General features: G+C 39.1%; 1 protein-coding gene across 1 annotated transcript in view; it reads right to left on the bottom strand.

Annotated features, from left to right (window-relative positions):
* RELN (reelin) overlaps window positions 1–18093 on the bottom strand; it is a 294455-nt gene that overhangs the window by 99692 nt on the left and 176670 nt on the right. Inside the window, exons 11-15 of the mRNA XM_068931206.1 lie at window positions 14360–14505; window positions 8820–8971; window positions 6356–6468; window positions 3754–3962; window positions 1063–1191 (exon numbers count right to left, since the gene is read on the bottom strand). Coding sequence (XP_068787307.1) covers window positions 1063–1191; window positions 3754–3962; window positions 6356–6468; window positions 8820–8971; window positions 14360–14505 — 749 coding nt within the window. The remainder of the gene's footprint in view (window positions 1–1062; window positions 1192–3753; window positions 3963–6355; window positions 6469–8819; window positions 8972–14359; window positions 14506–18093) is intronic.

Raw genomic sequence — 18093 nt, forward strand, 5'->3', positions numbered from 1 at the left:
TTCTAAAATCTGCTCAAATGAATCAATTAATTTATTGCAGATTTAGAAAGCATTAAAAAAAAAGAATATGGCCCTTGATATTGCCATACAATATGATATGAGTGTTATTTACTGCCTTGTAAAACCCAGTCTTTTCCTTTCTGTATGAAGGCATGAAGTCAACAAAGACCATAAACTACTTTAATACAGTGACTTCTCCATCACAATGAACATCTTTTAAATTGCTTACTGAATTAAACCTTTTGGTTTGACTGAGCTCTGCTGGGTGGGAAACCTTGGGAATGAGAAGAGAGCCAGAGAGGATTGGACCTACTATGTCTCTGGGCTGTCATTCTCATATCGTCCACAGGCCGTACCTGTTACACACACCGGGGTTAGTGGCTCCTATGAAAATGATACAGAAGTGGGGGGAGTCACCAGACTGTACCAATGCTTCCACTATACTTTCTTCTCTTGGCCATACTCAGGGCATGGTACTACCCTGAAGTGTCTCTGGCAAGTGGGATAGAGTGAGATATATAATCATGGGATTTGCTCAATGCAAGAAGTTTTCACAAGTTCACTTTGCAGTTAGAAGAGTACCAAAGATGATACTTAATAAAAGCAAGGATTGCTATAAGAAAGCAATTATAATAAGTCTCCATCTGCTGAAGTGCAGAGGATGTCTTTCCCTGTAACCCAAATATTGCAATTTCAAGTGAGTAAAGATGTCTGAGCATGCAAATAGGGCTTTGACTGATGGTTTCTCTAAGAAAAAAACTTTTATGGCTTTGACTGGGTATAACTTTCATTTTAATTACCAGTATGTTGTCCTCAGGGTTTTTTTATAATTTATCTCCAGCATCAGAAAAATAATATTATACTACATAAGCAGCCTCATATATTTCAAATTTCATTATTAGGCAGCTGGAGAGACCAGAACACTCCTTTCCTCCTGTCCTTAGCTAGTCAAAAATGAAAGATTACAAGGGGATGCATGCTTTGCTGGTTTCTTGTGTCACCTATAATTCACTTCCTTTTCTAATCTTGCATCTCAGTTATTTTTGCAGACAATACTCTCACCCGCTGTAATTTTCAGAGGTATAGACGGTGCTGTGAGGAAGATGAGGTCCAGCACATATCTCAGGCAAACACTCGGTATGAAGCAAGGACCAAGAACGACCATGGTTCGTTGAAAATTCCAAGCTGACACTAATAACACAAAGAAGGAAAGAAGAAAGAAGGAAGACAGGAAGGAAGGAAGGAAGGAAGGGAGGAAGGAAGGAAGGGAGGAAGAAAAAAAATGTGAGCATGGAGCATACTTGTTATAAATATGAATGTAGAAGTACCAGTATAGAAAAACCCCCAGATCTACTACTGCTGATAATTGATGTTGAAATATGGAAGAGTTTTGAACATTCTGAATAGTTTTTAAATACAAAAGGATATAAACATGAAACAAATCTGACTGTTTAAAAAACAAAAGGGTAACCTATATCAGACATTGAGGACTGTCTAAACATTTATTTCAGCCCTTGTTTGGCCACTAGCTAGCTAGTGTTTTTATGCTGTGTTTAAATGAGCTGGTGTTACTCTTATTTCAGCTAGAACTATATTGAGTATAGTTTCAAAAATAACGAGGAGAAAACTTGGATTCACCAGAGCCAGACAGCGTAGTGTGGGGACAGGACTCCTTTATAACGGTCAGCTGTTAAACAGCTTATATCTTCAGAAGGTGCACTAGTTATATATGCACTGGCTGTCTCCTTCCCTTCTTTGCTGACAAATACTAGCTTCAACAGACTCCTTAGTCATCTGCCTCCTCCAGCCATCATGCCTAAATGCAGGTCAGAAAGCATTATGGAACAGTGAAAATGGCCAGGGCCCCCCTCCGAGGACAGCAGGTGGTGGAGGGGACCCTCAGGATGGGCACTGCTCAGAGAGCATCCAGGGCAGACAGAGCTCATGGGAGCCACGGGGAGCCGCCAGGCTGCCAAGCCTTAATGGTCTCTGGAGGCTTCTTTCCCACCTCATAAAGCCTGCAGAATTTAATGGTGAATTTCATGAGTCATATGGACGTAACTGTATGAGAAGACTCCAGATTTGCCAGGAAAGAGACATAAGTTCTCTGATCACATATAGCAATAAAACCAGACCATCCGTATTCAGATAGTAATAGAACAGTAGAAAATCTATGAGACCATCCAATGAATCTATGACAATGCATTATTAAAGCCATACTCCCAAGAGTTCTTTGAAAAGTTCAGTTTTCAAGCAGCTATTACTAGAATTGTTCTCTCTGTATTTCACTGCAATGCCTGTTTAAAAATACAGCATTTACAATATATGGCTGTAAGGAAATCCTTAGCTATCTTACATTCCAAAGACTGTCAGAAAGTAATATAAGAAAGTGCTTAATTTGTTAAGGATTTTGTATTTTACTGGAATACTTTTGTGATGTAATTTCCTCCATATAATTAGCTTGCAATATTCTGTTTTATTTTAAGTAATATCAATGAAGCATTAAAAAAATCACAATCCTTTACCTCAATTTTAAATTACTGGATTCATTTTTTTCACTATAATTGGATCAGACTATTACTTTACTTAAGTGCACAATCAATGTGATATCATAAATGTGTACTAAAATTGTTTATGGAGCTTCTGACTAATTCATTTAGTGAGACTGCACCTGGAATATGGTGCTCCTTTTTGGGTCCCCCACTTGAGGAAGGATGTTAAGAAACCAGAAAGGTCAAGCAGAGGATGACCAAGATGATTGGGGCCTAGAGCACCCAGGAAGAGGCACCTAGGAGGAGCTGGGGGAGCCAGCCTGTTCAGTCTGGTGGAGCAGGGCCGAGGGATGAGCTCACCTACTACAGCAGCCTATGATGACTTGGAGGGCAGTCACAAGGATGGTAGAGCCAAACTCTCCTCACTAGTGGCAGACACTATAACTAGGGGCAATGGCCATACAATTGTGGCTTGAAAGGTTTGGACGTTACAAAACACTTTCTCACTCATTGTGCAGCATTAGAACAGGTCACCCAGAGCTCCAGCCTCTCTGTCCTTCAAAGAAGGTTTTCAAGTCACGGATAGACAAAGCCACGGCTGACCTGACCTATGTTGGTGATACTTCCACTTCCTGCAAAGGTCCCTTCCAGCAACCATTTCTATGATTCTATGGAGCAACAAGTGACTCCCTTCTTTTCCATTCCCTGCCCCTTAACTCATGGAAAAAAAACCACACTGAATCCCTTCATGAAGGAAAACCAGCAAAAGAATTCTGTGGCCAGTCAACAGGCAGTGAGGTCCTGCCAGTGATCATCTTGAAGATGAGGGCCATTTATTGCCAATCTTACAGGAACTCCTTATGCTTGTGGCACCAACAATCTCTCGGAGGCCAGCAGGTGAGGCTGCTGCTGTTGCCTTTAATACCTTCACCCCTACACCCACAGTAAGAGGCAAATCTCAAATTCATTAACAGCTGAAGCAAAAGTCCCTTTGAAATCATGGGCATGTTTCAGAATAATGGGCTAAGAAATGCATGTTTCAACCTGGAAAGCTATTTAATAGACTCCTTATTGCACATGAGATCGAGAAACCTGGGCCTGCGGAGGTCAAAAGAAACATTTGCTTTTGAGTGGCTTATATTTGTCATTATTAATTGGCTTCCTTCTTTCTGAGAAAAAAAATGCAAATAATTATATAGATAGTACAAAACAAAATATATCAGAAAGCTGATAATCCAAAAAGAAATCTAGCCTGTTGTACCTGTTACCAGGTTGATAAGTTCCACAACCCAGATTGATGGAAAACTGGATCATGTGAGTCACAGTGGAAGGGAGCACTGGAAGGACGTGGAAGTAATCCACAGCCCAGACGTTCCTGTTATGGCCTTGATGACTCTTTTGTTTCAAACAAAACTTGGTTGCAGGAGTCTGCAGGTCCGGACTAATGACAACGGAAACCAAAGATGGAACCTTTAATAGAAATTAAATCTGTTAGGATTAAATAAAACAAATAATAATAAAAAAAGCACTACGTAAAATTGCAAAGCAACTTCAGATATGTTGAATGAAACATGCCCATTTTTCTCCTCGCTCCATTTCTATTAACTTTTCTTTAATGACCTTTTCCCACAGAAGACCCCAAATAAAAATTTATTTATGTTGTGTGCATAGCTATCTACACTCTGGGCAGGCGTGCTGCTTATCACCTTACTGGGATCAGTTCGCTTGGTTGTAAAGACCCCGTAGAAAAGACTGTAAAGACTGTACCTTCTGTGTTCTGGTAAGTATCGGTTATTTTATCAGTGCTTAGCTGGCAATGGAAGATGACGCTTGTTCTGCAGTCTTTCCGCTCACAGTAACAAAGCAGTGTAACTGCATGTCTAGTCTAAATACGTGAGAATGGAATAACACTACGAGTTCACAAGCATATCTAGGGAGGATGTTATGTTGTTGAAATAAATGAAAGCACTGCTTTATGAAGCTTTGCCTTTGTCCTAAAGCAACGTAATTGGGCCCTTATTATGTTAAAAGAGGATGTCAGCTTTAAAACTGGTTGTTTTAAAAAAAAACCCTCCACAATGAATTCAGTGTAATTTCAGATCCTATCTCTCCCTGAGTTACCCAATTAATTTTTTATTATTTTATAATTACAGTTTCTTTAGTCTTAAAAAAGTTCTACCCTGTCTTTCACACAGAAGCAGGAGACGAGGGAAACCAAGTACAATAAAACAATGCTAGTGACTCAACACAAATTCAGGCCAAAACCTACTGTAAACATTTGTTCTCTCAATGTTAGAATTACAGTGAAATGCACACAGAGCTGTGGCTGAAATCAGCTGCATTTTTACCACCACATTTCCTACAAGTTGTATAAACATACTGCAGTTTAATTTGTAGCACATGCAGCTGTGCGTGCTACATGTATTTTTGCATATTGATTTTTTGCTGTCTGTCTTTTTATGACAGCACAGTAAGGGTACCTCAGAGCCGTGTTACTTTGCTGGCAGGGTTCACATGGTCTAGGTTGCTCCTTGTTCTAGACAGAGAGGATCCTGACAGTGAGTTTGACCTTAACATATTCCTGCCTGGAGGTGGTGGTGGGAAGCTGAACGTGGTTTGAAGGAGGCTGCGCTAACAGCAGAAGGGAAGCTGCCTGCATGCACTGTCAGTAACTGCTTTCTGTTGCTTACTGAGTTCATGCCTGCAACATTGTGGACCCTCTCAAAGGGTGCATGACAGTATTTAAAAATGGAAGGAAAAAGTGTAAAACATGCATTTTTTTCTAGTTTGTATCTCAGGAAACTACTGAATTCCGTATTACATCAGGGCATATAAATCTGGCTGTTGAACCGGAAGCTTTCCGGGGGTCAGTGAATGGTATTGCATCAAGTACAAAAAAGACATCCAGGCGTTTCCGAGTAGCTCTCCTCCTTGCTGCTATCCCACCATGATAGACCCTTCCAGGATGTAGTTCCTGAGTATCAAACTGCAGCTAGCAGGAGCTTGAACGGAGACAAGATTAGTTACTTGGGAAGAGATGCTATCACTGAAGTTTCCAACTGATGGCAAAAGGACACACCGTTCACTCTGTGGAACAAGTCCACATGCATAGGAAGGCATACAGGAATCCACCTGAAAAGACTTACAAGAGTCAGCTTTGGCAGGGATTAGCTGAATTTCACAGTCTTTCAAAAATACCCTAACCTTATATCTGTGCCTTCAACACTATAAATGACTGAACTGAATATCTGAATGGTCCTCTCAGTTTCTCAAATGTTGATAGGAGTTGTATAACCCTGACAGGCTTCATGCGAAATCATGTGGCTCTGGTATTCTCTGATAATTAATACCATAAAGGACTTTCGGGAAATCTCATGTTTTTGGGACAACAAAAACAAGTCCCTAGTTTTGAAGACCTGCTTCCATTCTCTGAGTTCAACACCAAAAATTTGCCGACTGTTAGATGTCTGCGCCCACACCTGGCGCTTGATTAGTGCTGCTCTCCATTAGGGAAGGCGAGTTGTGCTTCATTAGCAGGGCTCTTGCATGTTCCAGTGCTCTGAGGTGCCTACAACTATTACGCGTAGTCTAGTAACCTGCCTGCCGCCTTCACGTTTGCCTACTGTCCTGGCCGTAGCTGACATTGCAGTACTGCTCAGGGGTTGAGTAACCAGCCAGAACTGCAGAGCTGTATTGCTAAGGCACACTATCACTGCAAGATCTAAACACGATTTAGGTGCTTGGGAAGCTCATGTTTGACTCCCTGTGTGGAATTCAATATACCACATTGTTTCAAAATAGATTGCCGCCTAGCTATCCCACCCACCCACTTTCTTAATGTAAGCTTTCTTAAGACAGCTTACCTTATAAGCAGCGTAGGTCAGGGTATCAAGAGCTATGTGTTCCTTCCTGCCTTCAATCTTGGCATAAAGTATGACATCATTTTCATGGGATTCTCCAGAATCACAAGTTCCTCCTGTACAGCACACATTTGAGGGAGAAAAAAAATATAATTCAAACCTGTGTTATTGGAAAGCAGAATCATATTACACCGCCATAATTATGGAAATAATTACAACCAGATGTTATTTAACTTAGGATATGAAACAAAAGAACATAAGCCCTAAGGATATAATGTATAAGAACCATTTGATCAGATAGGCCATGCCAGAGATCAAGGGCGTGACAATTATGAAAGCCTCAAGCAACTCCCTTAATCAGCTTATTAAAACAGTTTTAATAGAAAATGCTGTGCCCAAAGCCATACCTCTATCTGTATGTTTCAAATCCTATTTACATAGAATTGCTCTGCTCTTTAATGTTTGAGTTCTCACATGTTTGGACTAGATAGTGACTATTATTTAGTACTTACATTCCATGCAACCACACGCACCATATGTGAAGAGCTATAAATACTTCTCAGTCGATACTTTGGCAGCTGAGATTTAAGATAGACTAGCGAGACTACCGTGCGCCTTATTTGATGTGCTTTATCTTCTACTGTCTGCACCATAGTCTCAGAAGGAATAAATGGAGTCTACTCTATCACACAAAACTTGTGACATGGTCGCCTCACTGGAAAGGGGCAGGATTTCAGATATCTTCATATCTGTAGAACCCCAAACCCTTATTAAGCTTCTTTGGAAGAGTAGAGGTGTTCGCAAATTTGAGCACAAGCACTGCATTAGAGTTACAACATGGACATCATCCCACTTGTTTGTTGTTCTGGAAGAAGTTTTTAAAACAAAGCATGCGTAATTGAAACAGGAAGCTTGTCATTTCCCTGTACACTATTGGTATCACAGGTATTAAAAAAAAAAAAAAGAAAAAAAAACAGGATGAGGAAGCTTCTTTGAATGGTCCAGAAAGTAAAAAGGCTGTATATATGAAATATTTTCTCTGTTTTTTTGACTAAAGATGGCCAATTCCTAGAGTGGAATAAGCAAAGTGTGATCTATAGAGCTAGATAAGATGTGCATCTTTGAAGTGAATTACACTGTAATAAGGAACATCCATGTGTCTATTCAAAGTCTCTGCATGCTTTAATGTTTAAAGCAGTATTTATTTAATTTACAGTGAGGTGCAGAATAGATTTTAAATGCTATCCCACTATCCCCTGCGCCTGTATGTGCTGACAAGTTCTCCCCTAAGTTCATAAGGTTGAGTAAATTTCTTTCCTGTCTCTCTTGCAGGTGTTGTAAAGCCTGGAAGATCTGGAAAAAAGCATCCTCTTTTTCCTGTGCTTTATTGGTAATTCATGTAACACAGAGGAGATATGCGACAATTTAGGACAACAGCATGAGGACTTCCACTCATTACATAAACCTTTTTTTTCTTGTTGATTCAGAAGATTGCTTGTGGAGGTCACAAGTTTAGTCTCTGCTTCCTCCTTTATTATTCTATTATTCTCTACTTTTAAACAAAAGTCCCCACCTTCTCTAAACACAGTGTTGAGAGAATAACCTTCTCATGTAATTTCCTTTTTGTGCAAAATAAAAGTTCTGGAAAAAACACTATGTTCATACGAACTTTGGTTTGTTACAACACCTAATTAATATACTAGCACTGACAACAACAGTGGGGAGAGGCAGTGGTAGGACAGGTTCTTTCCTGGTTGCCTTCTTAGGCCTGGTAAATCACTGGCGCTGCACTTCATCCCAACAGGGAAGGTCTGCACATGATCCTAGCGCCACATTAGTGCTTCTCATGAGGAATGCCACATGTAGACTACCTTCACCAAGGCACTGTAGCACACTTAAGGTTCCCTTATACCAATGGAGAACCAACTCATGCAGTCACTGGAGTCTAGAGAGCTGTTCAGGTGGTCTAATAGCGATGTTTCAAGCTGAGCTGAATAGCTTTTTCCGGGAACTATAATGACCAGATCTCCTCTGACTATAAGGGAAGTTTAGACGCTGACATTGCATAGGGACACCTTTATGTGTCTTAATCTGGAGCTGAATGTATACAATAGTTAAAAAACGGCCATATAAATTAATGGAAATAAAACCTGCCAAGAGCTACTATATCCAGAACACCCTGTCCAGCTCAGAAAGATTTTGAAGTGCAAGTCAGGGACATTGGGGAGAATATTCTTGGGAGGAGTTTCAATGCCCATCATGTTCTTGCAGTTGTGTGGGCATCCAGCAGCGTAGACCCTTAGTCTGACCTAGAGCGATCCATCTTGCAGTCTCATGGGTATCACAGCCATGAATCAAAGCTATCCTCTTTTGAGGAGTATTTAAAATATTTCTTATGCAGGCTGCGCAATTTAATTCTAATCTCAAATGCTCTATATGTTCTATTACATAAGGAATACATACTCACCCATGCTGAAATAAAATCTTAAGTTCCCATAACCTGTAGTGTCCATATATGGAGTGCATATTTTTCTTTCTCCATCTCTGAGAAATACCATAGCTGAGCCAGATTCCAGCGTCCCACATTCAGTACCAGTGACGGCTCCAAATACATCCCACCTGGAGAGGTCGACAGCGGGCAGAGAACATGCAGAGGCATGTTACTGATAAACTCGTACAAAACATGTTCTAGGAGGTCTTCTTTACACACAGTAGCTGCTTCAGTTGTTATGGAGGATAATAAAATACAGTTTTTCAAATATAATTCCTACAACAACATTATTTACAGATTCAATACTATCTTTTCAACTCAAATAAAACAAATTAATAGAAATATTCTAAATAAATGAGAAAAAAAGCACAATTTACTAAGATGATGAGGCATTCAATTCTATTACCAAATATTTAATGGTATGTTGCTCTATTATCTTCACTATTTTCATGGATAAAAATGTTTAAACTACAACTGCATTCTGTTTCATGCTCTGTAATGTACAGTTTACAGATCAGTGAAACTTGAAAAGGAACATGTCCACCCATATCTGCTATGCAATTATTAAATTTGTAGGTAATAGCCTACAAATAGCCTCTTTTCATCTTTTTGAGCATTTAGGATAATAGTTTTAAACTAACACATGAGCAGAGTATAAAAAGACTGCTGTGTTTCTAATATGTGATGATATGATCTTTCTCAGTTTTTCTGTACAACATTTTCTCTAATTTTTTATTCAGTGATAATTAGAAGAGCCGTTGCCAAATTTTTCAATTAAATATTTTTTTATTGAAAATATGTTTTCATCATGAAAGTGTTTGTTTCTCCAAAACGCAATTAAAATATTTTGAAAGATTATGAACTGTTGAAAGCTTGTACATTATTTTTGTTTGATATATTATTTACTTGTGTTGAAAACTTAATTAATTCATAATAAACCATTTTAAAATTACAAGGATGATGAAGCAATGAAATTATTCAGAATCACTAAATCCTGATTATCAAATAATATAACTAGCTAGTGAGATTCAGGATAAATGAGAAAACTTACAAGTTTTGAAATCTTTGTGAGATGACAAAACCATTTCCTGTCCAGTTCCAGCAGAAACAATGTCTGCATGAAAATTTCAAAAACCGTATGACAAATAGTTCTAACAGTCTAATGATCAGTTTAACCATTCAACTTATTTCAGAATGAATGTATAGGACCTTCTTAAATGCTGCCAATTTTCCTATTGATCTAAGTCATAGAAGCCAACAACGAGCCTGTTTGGAAATTCTGCTTTAAAATTTTTGCAGTTGTTTACAAAGGAATTGGTAAATTAGCATTAGTGAAACACTTTTATGATACAAACACAATAACGTTAATGGAAGCACCTAGAACTGTATGTGAACTAAACTGATCTCTTTGGTTGCAAAATTTGGTTAATCTGCACTGCGGTATAGTAAGTAGAAGAGCTCTGTTGCAAGGCACTTGGGTTTAACATAATGCTAATGTAACTTAATGAGTTAAGTATTTTAGCTGGGCAGACCTTTTAAAGGTAATGTAAAGTATAATCAACATATAATTTTGAAAATAGGTCTCAGGTTTAAGACAAGTACGGAATTAAATAGTTGTGCCTACTTTACCTTATACAACAGAATCTCACAATGATCCATTGGACCTTTTGTATGCTCTATGTAGCTCAATTAAAACACTCTCTTTATGGACCCACACAACAAGTTGGGGTCGTGAATGATGCAGATCATGGATATTTCTTGGGATCATTCCCTTTTAAGGAATGCATTTTGACATAGCTTTTAATAACACAAGTAGATGATTGATTGAATAAAACAGATATGCCTAGGGTAGTGGAAAGTTCACTAGCCAGACCCACCTCGTTAAAAATAACCCACTTTTTTTCTTCTCGGAAGCGGCCACATGCTGTTTTACTTATTTTCTGTCTGTGAAGAGAATTTGATACCTTCATTTGTGCTTCATGTGACTAAAGAGCCTCCAAGTACTCCAGACTTTGCCATTAGTATCCACCATTAGGGAAAGGAAGGGTTCAAACCTGCTTCCCCCCCGTCCCGGCCTGCTATGCCAGCTGATACATGCCACGAGGGAATCCCACTAGGTAAAGCAGACACCATGGTCTTGCACAGTTATCCCGGTAAAGGGGTCATTCCTCACTGGCTGAAGCCATTGACAGATCACTTCTTCATCCTGGCTGTTCTCAGCCAACAGAGCAGCTCAAAGGATCAGAAGAGAGCCAAAGTCATGGCAAGTCTACGACTCGTCGTAATGCCAGTGATCGACACCTGACCTGGGTCTAGGGAGAGTCAGCGCTGACCCAAAGACTTCTTTCTGCCCTCCTGCACCTACAGACTGAGCGCAGCTACAGTGGAGGTAACTGCACCATCAACCTCCTCAAGAATTATGTGCCTTCAAAACTGTTTAAGTGAAAGAAGTATCAGGAGGCTCAGGGAAATATTCACAGCTGAGAACAATTTCCATGAAACTGGGGCTACCAGTCCCACTGACTTTTAAGTACATTTAGAAACCTAAGACTCAAATGCACAAAGCATGTAGGTCCCTTACTGCTTGCAATCTCACTAATTCCAAAGGCAATAATGCAAATGTTTTTCTGCATTGGGCCCTATGTGCTTAAAATATATATGAAAATGGCATGATGATTCCTAAAACTCTATGAGCACTTTGGGTTTTCCTAAGGGATGCCACCATGGAAGACTGCATTTTTTTGGATCCTGAAATAGCTACTAGTTAAAATTAACCCACTGCAAAATTAAGTTATTTACATCAGGGAAGAGCTGAACTCTAATTTCTTAGTGAATTCTGAAAATAGAGACGTCAATGCTGGGATAGACTAGATCAGGTTAAACTAAGGGCTTAATCTGCAGGACTTTAAAGCTTCTTTCATTTTATAATTGGTAAGATTATCAAACATAGTAATTCCTGAGTATTGAAAAAGCCATAGAAATCCCTGAGGAAGCTTGGTTAGAAAATGTTGATCAGCTCTAACAAAAGCCTTTGCAAAGACTTACTAGTCTCAAAAAAATGTCCTCTGATGTCAAGTGAAGTTTCTGATTGGAGAAACAGGAGGCTGGATATCCAGCCTGGATGTCAGAGTGAGGCTCGACTTCTGCTCCAGCCCATTACAAGCAAAGCTGGATCAGGAATACTTTACACCCGAGGGCACTGCTGTCATCACTAACCCATTAAATGACTTCCTGTTTCCTTTGAATGACATCTTAAAAACCCTATTTTCTCCAGTACAGAACAAAAATTAACTTTTAAGTTCTACAATTTTTCACCAAACAGAATTTTTATTTTCTGCTCAGGCCTGCTATAAACATGTACGCTATGTTATCTGTCTTTCGTGTTTTTGTGATAATTGGAATACTATCAAAAAGTATTTCAAATATTCTTCAAATAATTATTCAAAAATATTTATCTGAGGAGGAGTTTACTGTTTATTCGTGGCTGTATGTAATTTAAATCTCCATTCTTATCAACTTCTCTACACAAATGTATAGTAAAATTTGAAAAGCAAAAAAAAAACCAACCAAACCAACATGGTGGGTGCTGCTTAGTGCCTTGGAAAGCAAAGTTAGCAGGCCACTGCACAACAGAGATTTTACATGCACGTGGCCCAAACAGGATCCGGTTTCTGTGACCATATGCAGGATAAGCAGTGCCAAACGTATCTGCTTCCTGTGCCCTGCCTTTGCTCCTAGCTGAGAGCAGTGACAGCAGCAGATTGTCTGGAGTCAGGAAAAGTGAAAATGCAATGTGCTTAATTCAGGAGAAGTTGTGTCTTTGCAAACTAGGATGTGGTACAAACATTTTATTTCAGTATTTCTACTCACTATTGCAAGTAATTTTTACAAGTTTACTCATTATCTTAGAAAGAAGGGTCTTGATTAGAACAACTGACAAAGAAGGGTCTGGCTGACTTAGCTCAGCTAAACATCTGGTTCAGCAGAGACAGGCTCTACCAAAAAGGCAGATATGCCCTAAGTAACACTCCCATCCTGTTTTTTCAAAACAAAAAAGAGCCTGAGAGAACATCTCAAATATAGTCTATATGGTCACCTAACATAAAACAAGCATACTCATTTTCTTTCTTTTATCTGTTTTCTTTCTTTTATCTAAAACAGAAGTTTCTGAAGTGACATGACAACAACAGAGTCCAGTATCCTCTACATCACCGGTTGGTTACTCAGACTGGGAAAGAGTTCCCAGTGAATATTTTTTCTGTGAGCCTAAAATAAACCAAGGGTTCACAGGACACATTAGAATATCTTTTGAAAAGGTGCTCTTTACCTTAGACACAAGAAAGGCAGCATTTGAATCAGCTGCCAATGATATAAAGTATTTTGTAGGTTGAAATCAGTATTCAGTAGAGACCCACAAATTAACAGCATATGTTTTTCATTGTTGTATATGTGCTTCATCGTGTATCTGTGTTTCACTGCTCGTTTTATTGCCCTGGGGTTATTGTGTCTAACACTATTATTTTTCTTAAAAATAAAAAAGAATTAAGACCATACTGAAATTGTTGGCTATTTTCTTTTTGTCAGAATTTATACACTGAAGTATATAAAATAACAAAATATAAAGTCACACCTATCTACCAGGTCTTTTTTTTTTTCCAAAAACCCAATTATGTTTTGATAAAAGTGCAATGACTTTCAGCTTTGCTCTTCTAGATGGTTTCCCTTCCTTTCTGGACCCTTGCAGCATCCTTGCTAGCTCAAGCTTTACAGGTGTTCTTTGAAACCCAATATATGTGTTTAAAGTAAAAATAGTAAAATGTAAGGCAGTTCCTCAGCCCTTGCACAGGCACCAAGGAACAGCAGATGCGGCTGATCTCTGCACCTGCACGCTGCTGCTGAATCTGTGTGGCAGCACCGGGACATCCGTGCTCAGGAGCGAGGGGCTCTGCCCGTCACCGCTTGGCCGGAGCCGCTGGGACTGAGCACAGCCTCGGCCATGCTCTCGGTGTCGGGAATTAAAAGGATGCTGCTTCGCTGTCCTGCCGTGCCTTGAAATCCTCCTCCGGCCCTTCACGCTACCTCACAGGTCAGAGTATGCTTATGCCAAAGCTTGGCTCAGAACAGGGATCCAGAGGGAGGACAAGTTTCTCAGGGGATGTGATTTGATAGGGATAGGAGTTTGTTAACACCCAGGTGTGACCCAATGAAAAACGGACCAACATCGTGTGTTTTTTCAGGATTACGGTATGATTCGCGAGCATGACTTTCTCCATTAACAACACCTTTGCTGAGAGAATAGTCTAGAGACAGACTGTTCCTCCTGGGCTTTCCTGATTTCTCCATTCCTAAAATCTGCAACTATCTTTTACTTACTGTACTGTTGCTGGTTTTTTTCTTCCTAGTAATCTTCTATAACCACACTGCAAAGATGAATGCAATTCTCAGGTTAAGTTTTCTGCTCCCTGGAGCGATGTTGCATGTGTGCTTGCAGCTCTGCGCGGGGAAGAGGCACTCACCCTTTAGGCTGGCTCTCAAACTCTTCTGCCCACTGCTCCTGGGCGTCCTCCGTGGAAAGGTCCACATCTCGCGTCGTGGCAAAATTGAATTCGCTGCCTTCTGTGCCGTGGAAGTAGATGGAGTTTCCGTCTGACTGGCAGCTATGCTACAGATAAAAGGAGCACACAGGAGAGGATGTTATACTGGTTTGTAAGGGCAGCTGTCCTGCTCACATACCATCGGGGCTTGGAGAGAGCTGTTACATTATCTAGCAACTCACCAATGCCTGAAACAATAAAAATAAAATAAAAATAAAAATAAAAATAAAAATAAAAAAAACATAAAAATGGACTATCACCCTCTCTCTTTCTCACTGCCTCCTTGTTTCACACTTGCGCCCCTACAAACACATTGCAGACCCATGTAAAACTGTGCTTGCATAGAAAAAATACATACCATGTCATTGAGTGGCATTTATTTTTTAAGATACTACCATTTTGCCTCACTTGGACCACTAATCACAACTGCATGTGCAAAAAACTTCAGTAGAATATCCGATATAGTTACAGATATTTTGTCAGCTTAAGAGGTTAGTTCTGTGAAACACATGCTGGATCTCCATGCCTGACTTCTTGCCAGCAGAGGTGTTTGCACGAAAAGTTGTTCCGCGTTGCCATACGGCAAACTTCTGGCCTGAAGCGTAGGAGTGAAAAGGCTGTTTGTTATGTTTAGTGCAAACTATCTTTTTCAAAGTAACACATTTCTGTTCTATGAACTGTTCTGCGGCTAATCCTTCTCACAGTAAAACCGAGAGGCTGAACTGAGGGGAAGATGCTCTGGGTGCCCAAACGCGCCCAGCCTACCTCGACGCGCTGGCCGCGTTCACCTGCGAAAAGCTATCCATGAGGAGCTTTCTTGAATTGTTTGTTTTCAAACAAACAGAGATAAAAGTAATAATTACCTCAAATACTTTTTTTTGGGAGATCTTGGCCACATTAAAAACGAAAATGGATATAAGAAATGATTAATCAGAATAATTCTCCATTCTTAACCACAGTTCAGCATCTGAAAAAGCAATACGTTAATGCTAAATTGCATTGACCTTTTCAGTATCATCTATTTAGCGTGCTCTTGTCTGTGAAAGCCTTCTTAACTTGCCAAAGGAAAGTATGATGGTCACCTCAGCTGCATTTAAAAAGGTCACGGTAATGCCACATCAGAGAATAATTAATTTTTAACAAAGAGAAGGGTGTGGCAAGAAGTTAAAACTGCCCAAAACATCTTTGTCTATGTGATTTTATCAACAATGTAAAAAAATAACACATTCAGTCACATTCTATAGCTCTTCTTTCATTTATCAGTGCAAAAAAGAAATATCTGAAATTCATTTGTTGATAATTTTCAATTATAATTTAGCAATTAAATTCATAGTTAGCAACGTAGTATATGACTTCATTTTTAGGGGTGTCAGTGGACATTATTGGACAAAAATACTTGAAGTCTGAGTTTAGTACATGGATTTTCTGGTCTACAGTCGTACGAGAACAGCTCTGTGTCTTATTATCACTGAATATCACTTAAATAAATACACTACAAAAATGTAAAGCCTCTTTCAACTGCCGAAATAAACAAATTGCTTTTAAAATATTTTTCTTCCAAACAAAGGTCAAAGCAATAGTAAGATTTTGAAATGCTGATAAGTCATTGGTTATATTTATCACATAAATGATACGGATTTTGTCACAATTCTTGCTCTTCCAACTGCAGCTGCTAAAACTGAAACAGCAGAAAAATATAACCATATTTTGTAACTAGGAGAAAACACTGAAACAGTTTATATTTTACTTCTCTTTGGAAAATATTGTTTGTACTATGCAGTTTTTTGCTTTTCAGACTATTCTTCATTTGCTGAACAGAAAGGAAATAGGCCTTTATCTGTCAATCAATCTGCCACAAAATTCCTTTTATCTACAAGCAGTCAAAATAAGCAAATACAGTAAACATAAATATTCAAGCTAAAACTTCCGATAATTCAAACGTATATGCAAGCATTCAGCTCCTAACAAAGAAATAAATCTTAATGAGCTATTTATTATTATTGCACACAAGCTTTGGAAAATCCTTTATAAGCCTTACATATTTCTCAGGTACTAAGTTACATGTAAGTGTATATTTGATCGCTGGGCATGCCATTAGTAATTTATTGCTTGATGAAAGCCAGCTATTTAAATAATAAGAAAACAGATACAACCCCATTATCACTTAACGCTAGTAGGCCCTTCTACTGTCTAGCAAAATATTTACTGTAGTAAGTCTGTTGGAGGTTCCTCTAGGTTGTGAAGGTAAATAAATAGGCAGTTTGGCAAAAGGACAAATGTCATTATTTACATGGTGGTGTAGAATCAACCTTTTATGAAAGCTCAGAAGGATACAGAAGGATCATTTACTTCATTAGTTCTATAAAACTATCTTTATGGTTTTACATAAAGCTACCCTGCCTTTACGAATACGCATTTTACACCTAAACTATGTATTAATGAACCACACCACTTATGGCTCAGAACCTCTGTTCCTGTTAGCTTTGAATCTCGTGTAAAACAGCTACACAGAAGACAAAGTTCAAACTGAGGTTTAACGGCTTTCGTAATTCTGATCACCTATAAAGGAAAAAATATACTGTCATTATCTTTAAAAAGCATATGAAAGATGCTCAGAACATACGTATGGGTTCTTAAGGTGTTCTGAGGGAGGCCCATCAAGTTCTGGTCCCTTTTTGGTTAGGTACCATCATTTGGGACCCGAGGAAAGTGCCCGCGGTGGCAGCGGAGCAGCGGTCGGGGATCGGCCCCGTCTGCGTGAACCACGGCACTCAGGGAAGGGCAGGATCTCCTCTGCTCACGCCATCACCCTCTTTGACCTGCCACCTTGCTCTGGCTTGTAAAAGCATCCCCCCCCCAGTTTAGACTTAGCACCTGGTTTCCTTTTTTTCCCTTTCATTTGTCAAGCAGTCGCCATCTGTAGTTACCCGTACTACTCTTCTTCATCCGATGTGCTGCAGAGTGGGGAATAACGATGCTGAGCACTGAGCCAAATCTTCCGGTGGGGGGGAAGAAAGCTCTACAAAGCACCATCCCCAACTATCTTGTCAGTCTTGTTCAACATCCAAGAGACTGCTGACTGTGTCAAATTATTTTGCAGTTTTGTAATAGGGCCTGAACAGATTAGAGAAAGAATTGAAACCATCAGACTCATTTTCTCTTGGGTTCAACCCAGGATGTGAATCCAAGGCTTTAGAAAGTGAAAACTAAAGTATAATTTACATACTATGCTGCCTTTTCCCCAAATTAAAGGCTTTATACTTGCAGTGGTAGTCTATATACTTCCAGTATTTAAGGATTGAATTTTACCGTCTTTTGTCATACTGAAGTGATAAAAAAGCTGAAATAAACAAGTACTGGTTTTTGAAACTAAGTAGATTAAATTCTCCCTAAACTGTAGATACTGCAGTTTATGTAGCTCTCCTATGCAGATATAGTTATCTCTTATCAATTTAAGATTCAGTTTGTTCTCCGCTTTATGTTTATTTATATCATATTCATTTTTATTTATATTTTTATCAAACTATTTATAAGGTAAGAACAAATTACGCTGCCGAGTAAATTTTTAACTAAAAGCAGCAATGTATGGGATATTTCTCCTTGTTCCCACAGAAGCAGCAGCCGTAGTTTCAGAACCAAAGCAGTGTTCAATTTTG

The sequence above is a fragment of the Struthio camelus genome, chromosome 1 (genome assembly GCF_040807025.1).
Source record: "Struthio camelus isolate bStrCam1 chromosome 1, bStrCam1.hap1, whole genome shotgun sequence".
In the NCBI taxonomy this organism is placed as follows: domain Eukaryota; kingdom Metazoa; phylum Chordata; class Aves; order Struthioniformes; family Struthionidae; genus Struthio; species Struthio camelus.